Source organism: Otolemur garnettii, unplaced genomic scaffold (assembly GCF_000181295.1).
Source record: "Otolemur garnettii isolate 467f Iridium unplaced genomic scaffold, OtoGar3 scaffold00029, whole genome shotgun sequence".
In the NCBI taxonomy this organism is placed as follows: domain Eukaryota; kingdom Metazoa; phylum Chordata; class Mammalia; order Primates; family Galagidae; genus Otolemur; species Otolemur garnettii.
In genome coordinates this window covers 2,820,069-2,826,718 of record NW_003852424.1, presented here as the reverse complement: position 1 = coordinate 2,826,718, position 6,650 = coordinate 2,820,069, and the positions used below count along the sequence as shown (strand labels likewise).

At 43.1% G+C, this 6,650-nt stretch overlaps 1 protein-coding gene across 3 annotated transcripts in view; it reads right to left on the bottom strand.

The window, feature by feature from the left end:
* Positions 1 to 3,515: 3,515 nt before the first annotated feature.
* The window catches only part of TTC23 (tetratricopeptide repeat domain 23), a 91,220-nt gene continuing 88,085 nt past the window's right edge, over positions 3,516 to 6,650 (bottom strand). For all 3 annotated transcript variants that reach the window (XM_023512679.1, XM_023512680.1, XM_012804407.2), the window contains 2 exons: positions 4,901 to 4,983; positions 3,516 to 4,105 (listed from right to left, as the gene is read on the bottom strand). In XM_023512679.1, coding sequence (XP_023368447.1) covers positions 3,991 to 4,105; positions 4,901 to 4,983 — 198 coding nt within the window. In that variant the 3' untranslated portion in view covers positions 3,516 to 3,990. The remainder of the gene's footprint in view (positions 4,106 to 4,900; positions 4,984 to 6,650) is intronic.

The window sequence follows — 6,650 nt, the reverse complement described above, 5'->3', positions numbered from 1 at the left end:
GTGTGCTCGGTTTGATTTGTTTTATTTTACACATGGGTATTGTTTTCAAAGCTTCCATCTTTTAAAGATATAGTATCACATACAAATAGTATCTTTAGCCTATAGCAATATTTTAGTTCAGGCTAGTTTTTCTCACATAATGTTGTCTGAACTGTACTACTTCCTATGGCACGGTATATCATAGAACTGACTCTAGTGTGCTGAGGAATAGGGATCTGATGTTCTACTACCTTCAGGTAGGTTAGGATGACAGCATGGGAAGGTCTTTCCTCTCTGTTCACAGGGTGGTCCTCAGACCCCCCCGCCCAAGGATGCTCATCTCTGTTGGTCCTGATATCGGCTACAGCAGGTAGTTTACAGAGAGTACATTTTCATAGTAAGTGGAGAAATCCAGCACAGCTCTCAAGATGATCTATTTTTAAAACACCATGAATCAGAGGATAGAAAGTTAATTTGAATTGCAAGTTTAAACCTTTGTTATCCATCTGCCAAGTGAACTAGTGATTGTCAGACTGGTTACGGAGGTGACTGCTTTACAAAGATTTGTCATTTTCTAATACAGTCAAAGATGTGCTGGTTTTGTATTAGTTATAATTGGTAATGGTCTTTGTAAAAGTGATTGATGAGAATTTGGTCACAGTGATAGCCTCCTGTTTGATGGCAGCACAGACTGATGAGGAATCTGTAATGAATCTGGGCTGAGTTTAATGTCAGAGTTTTGGCTTATAACCTGGTGAACAGATGCTGATGTGAATAGGTTATTAATATCATAACCTACTTCTGTTTACCTTGGAAATTGTCTTACATCTTAATTTTTACCTCCAAATTGTAATGCATGGAATAACAGAGCTGTTGGTTACTAAGTCTCTGAATCACCTAGGAGAGAGTGTGTCCTCAACACTGTGATAGGTCACCCCAAACTTCTGTGTTCTTTAAAAACAGTCACTCTGGAGATAAATTAACTTCATGGTTGGATGAGGTGGGAACACAACTGGTGTTTTCCTATACAAAACAGTATTCGTTGAAGTTTTCCAGCTTCCCACTGGTTGTTTTGATACCATTTGTTTAAGGTGTGTATTTAGAATGGAATCATCTAAGAAGCTGAATTTGTTAACCTCCTGTTCTCCACAAAGGGAAAGAAATGTCATAAGAATGTATAAAAATAAAAATCTGAGGGGAAAAAACTCACATTGTTCCAAGAGTATTTTCCAGTAGATTTTGGTGTGGTTTCTTTTAAACTCTAATTAAAGAATCCCTATTCTTACATGCATGTTTTTAGGGCAGCACAAAATAACTGGGGAGAATGTACATGAACAGTTCTAGTTCTCTAATTCCTCACTTGAATAGGACTTGACAGTGTTAACATAAAGACAGAATGCATGGCAAAGCATAGACCGAGTGGCTTGTATTCAAATATATACTGAACAATTTGTGGTAAAATGTCATCATCACAGGCTGGAAGACCAGTGCCAGGACATGACCAGCCATCCGTTTTTCCTGAGATGAGGGGTTTCTTGGGATGTGAGAATTTCAGTGCGAAAACCAGGACTGTCTGGGCATTCTGGGACAGTTGGTTACCTTGTAAGTGCAAATCGAATGGTTGTTAATCACATTGATTTCTTAGGTGCTTTGAAAAATTAAGGTAAGTTGACACAAAGGAGTAGCTAGGTATCTTTTATAATCTTTTAGTCTTTTACCAAAAAGTACAAAAACACGAATAGCTACAATTTTCATCTCTTGTTAAAGTTAACAAATTTAATACATGGAAGGCATTTGGTGGAACAGTACTAAATTCATCCTTTCCTGGGGCAGGGGTGCGGGACTAAATTTTAAGAATGTATTTTAGTTTCTATGATTCTAAGATAACCTACCAAGTAATACAGAAAGGAAGAAGGAGCTGGGTGTAGTGGCTCACACCTGTAATTCCAGCACTCCGGGAGGCTGAGGCGGGCTGATTGCTTGAGCAAGAGTGAGACTCCCGTCTCTAAAAAAGACTCCTCAGCCTGAGCAAGAGCCAGACTCCTGTCTCTAAAAGAAATACCTCGGTGTTGTGGCAGGCACCTATAGTCCCAGCTACTCAGGAGGCTGAGGCAAGAGAACCACTTGAGCCTAAGAGTTTGCTGTGAGCTATTACACTTTGGCACTATACCCCAGGGTGACTGAGACTTCGTCTAAAAAAAAAAAAGAAAAAGGAATAGATCAGAATTCATATTTGTTTCAAAAAAACACACCATAGAATCTTAGTTTAGGCTACTGTGATACAAAAACACTGGCTCAGCTGGCTTAAATGACAAACATCTCACAGTTCTGGAGGCTGGAAAGTCTTAGTGCTGAGAGATTCTCCTGGTGAAAGGGCTCTGCTTGGCTTATAGACAGCTGCCGTCTTGCTGTGGAGGATGCAAACAGATTCTCTCTCTTGTGTTTCTTATAAAGGCCGCGATCAGGGATCCACCTCCTAATACCATCACATTGGGCATTAGGGCGTCATCATGAATTGGGTGGGGACACAAACATTGAGTGCATAGCAGATAGCACCTATGTCTCCAACTGTATGGGAGATTTGGTGAGTAGTGACCATATCCTAGTCCTTTTTTGCCACTCATCATCATCCCCCAGGTCTGGGACTGGTGAGTAACAGCAGAGATGGTCTACTGATCAGGTGTCAGGTTCCTGAGGAAGACGTGGGACCTTGTTTCTACCCACCCTGTCATGTCTTTATTTCCCCCATTGATTCTTGAGGTGACAGCCTACATGAATGGACCCAGGGTGGTTTGGGTTTCCCACAGAGGCCTGGAGAGGAAGGGCCCCATGCTGTAGTCTGCTGCCCTCTTAAGCACCAGCCTACAGCCTCACTGGCCATGGTGCCTGGAATGTAGGGGAGAGGGTAGCTCTGCCCACACCTGCACCCCCACCCTCTGGGTGCTCCATCCACCTCATTTCTACCATTGGATCTCTTGGTTGAAAGTGTGGAGAAAGGTGCCCAAAGCTTCCTGCTTGATGTTGCTATCTTCACACAACTATGGCCCCCCTGCCAGGAGGCCACAGACCACTGTGGACACCAGGTCAGTGCCAACTCAAGCCGCAGCTCCAGGGTGGTGGCCATGTTTGTCCTGCCTGGAGTAGAGGCCATAGGAGGTATGCGAGGCACTCTGCAGCCTCCCGTTTTGGGACCCTCACTCTTGCTTGCTTTTCTTTCCACTCCCCTACCCCAGCCTTGCCTGACCCCAAGGCCAAGCCAGGAGCAGTGGCCACCTGCCCCATTGTACTTGGTTATTGGCTGAGGTGCTACCACCGACACCCACTGATGCCACCAGCATACGTTCAATACTTAGTGTCACATTGGATGGCCACTGTGTGTCCCCAGTTCTCAGCATACGCCTGGTATAGCGTAAGTGCTGAAGAAAAAATGTGAAGAGAGACTGGACATACAGATGAAGGAAGCCGTCTCCAAGACCCTGATCAGGCTCCTGGGAGCTCTGAGCAAGGCTTCGTTCTGGAAACACTGACACCAGCACTTTCAAGTTTCCCTTTATTGGCATTTCATTCTCATTCTATGTTCAATCCTTATTAGCTTCCTATAAGAAAGGATTTTTTCCAGAGTTACACTGTTCCAAATCTGACCCCAGACCTATGCAAGGGACTCTGTGTACAAGTGAATGCCAAATATACTTTCCTGTACAACATTTGAAGATAAGACTTTTAGCCACAGTAGATCTCTGATGAGTAAAAATTCCTGTTGACAAGAAGAACCTCTTAGGTGATAAAAATAGAAATGTTTTATAGAAGTACCAGATCACCTGAAGGGCAACTACTGTCCCCCCTGTGGCCATGAGGGCTTCATGGTGTCACTGTGCATGTTGCAGCAAACAGTTGGCTGTGAAAATCTGTACCCTGACTGTTGAATTCCATCTTGGAGAGAAATTTGTATAACACCCTAAATGACAGTGCCCTGTCCTGCCCACAGCTTTCTTTGGGGGTAGGGGTGAGATCTCAGTCTGCTGCGTTGGGCCTGGCCTTCCCCAGCATGGTGTGCTGAGGGGCCCCGGTACAGAAGGCCACTTTGGCTTTTGCAGCCTGCCTTGGCTTCATGGCGACTTCAGGGGCCCTGCAAACAAGCAGAGGATATGGGGTGAGTGTGGCGCCCCTCAGCCCTGCACACAGTTCCCACCTGGCCTTTGCTGCTGGGAAGGAATTGCTGAGACACATTTAATGAGAGCCTCAGTAGGGGCTGTGAGTGAGATAGGAATCATGGCACAAAATGTTTTTCCTCCTATATTTTAATTCCTCGTGAGCACCCGTGTGGAGCTGAGACAGTGAACCCTCAGCTGGCTCAGGAAGCAGGACACGAGCAAAGAAGACTGTGGAGGTTGGGCTGAGGCCTCCTTGCTGGCTTGCTTTCCCTGCCCTAAAAGGGCTGGGTGCGGTCTGCTCCAGGCTGCTACTGGCTTCCCGGAGCCTGGAATTGGCCGTCAGCCCAGGGGCTTTGGCAGACACAGACTTTGTAAGTGGGGCCTCCACAGCAGGGGCTGAGAGAGACGTAGGGCCCAGCCTTTAAGGTAAAATCAGTGGACTCTCCAACTCCGGTCCTGACAGGACAGCAGACTGAGCCAGTCCTCTGTGCCCTCCCACTCTGGCAGGTGCCTCAACCCACAGCAGGGGCTGGTCTGCAGCAGGACGAAATCCAATGTGTGTTTCTGACACTATTCAAGAGCAAATTCCTTTTTAATACCTGGGCAAGGAGGATATTTTACAACTGGTCTTATGTTTAAAACTGTAAGTTATGGAAAGTCAGTAAAACCTCACAGGGAAGCTTCCACAGAACCTTCCAGAACAGCTTCCTCTGAGATTCTGAATAGAAAAGGGATGAGATACTGGGAAAAGGGAGGGAAAGCCAACTTACTTGGACAGGATGTCCACAGTCTGCTTGGTGGCCAAAGTCCTCTTGTCCTTTGCTCCGTATAAGAGGGTCTGAATCTGAAGACACTGTAGAACCCCAAATAGAAATCATAAGGTTATGGAAAGGTCATGGGGAACATTTTGCAGGAAAATGAAGTCTCCTTTGAATGAGAGAAAAAATGCTTCATTCTTAGACCACTGTTGTGACAGAAGTCGTGCTTTCTCAGGGTTTCCCCTAGGGACAGTCTGACATTTGATTTGGATGTTCTGAGGGATCCAGAAAATACACATACAGTTTTAGTGCTATTTCATAAAACTCAGTGAATGTCTTTATGCAAAAATATATTTAAAAGCAGTATTGTTAAAGAGGAAAGGCACAAACCTTGGAATTGACCAGTGGACCCTGTCTCGTTTCTATTAGTAAGTGGCCCTTGCTTTAGCCCAGAAAAGTTTTTTCCAAAGGTAGTTTTTTAAAAATAAACAAAAGCTTTGTTTTTATATGGGCTTTCTATACCCATTAGTACACAGCAATTCCTTAGTTATTAGCAGATAAATATTGAGCTTATGGATTATCAGGGTTGATATGATTGATGGTACTTGGCCAGGGAAAACTCAGGAGAGGGTAAGGATTAAAGCTGTGCCAACAATGGCCAAAATAATTTTGAGGAAGAATGAGGTTAAGAAACTTGCTTTCCTGAATGCCAAGACCTTTTATAAAGCTATAGTAATTAAGGCAGTGTGTTTTTTCACCCAGGGAAAAAGGACAGAGAGCCCAGGACTTGACAGACAACAGACTGACCTTGGCAGGTCTAGTGAGGAGAGTGGGACCACTGACTTTGCAAATGGATGAAACAGATTGCTACCCCTTACCAAACACAAAAATTAATCCCACACAGATTTAAAGGACTAAATGTGAAATACAAAAATTGGAGACTTTAGATGAAAACATCTTGAAGTAGGAAAGCATTCCTTAGACAAGATCTAGACCAGCGGTTCTCAACTTGTGGGTTGTGACCCACAGGAACTGTATTAAAGGGTCGTAGCATTAGTAAGGTTGAGAACCATTGATCTAGACAAACCAAAAGTAAAAGACTGGTAAAATATAACTATATGAAAACTCAAAGCACGGTGAACTGAAAGTCATCCTAAGCACAGTACAGAGACAGGCCAACACTGGAGGAAGATATTTGCAATGCACAGAACTGAGAGGTTTGGCATTCAGTATACATAAAGAACTTCTCTAAGATAATGAGGAAAAGTAAAATAAAGTAACCTCTCAATAGAAAACTAGACAAAAGATATATACATATTATCCAAAGGGTTGAAAATTGGCCAATAAACGTGCTTAATCTCACTAATAACCAGAAATGCAAACTTTAATGAGGTAAGTACCATTTTACACATCAGACTGCAAAAGTTATACTCTGATGATGTCAAGTTTTGTCAAATATATAAAGCAACGAGAACTCCTTTATGGATTGATAGTGAGTGGTCAAGCTGGTATAAACTCTTTGTAGAGCAATTAAGCAATATTTAGTAAGGATATATAAATTGTGACATATATGTATCACATGTATGTGATATCATACAAATGTCTGGTATGTGTATGTGTGTGTATACACTTACATAGGTAAACCGTATAAAGTCAAGGAGAAAAAGAAAATTGTAGATGATTGAAAATAATATGTATACATGAAGTTTTAAAACATGTAAGACAAAACCAAAGTAAAATAAAAAGAGCAGGAAATGATATC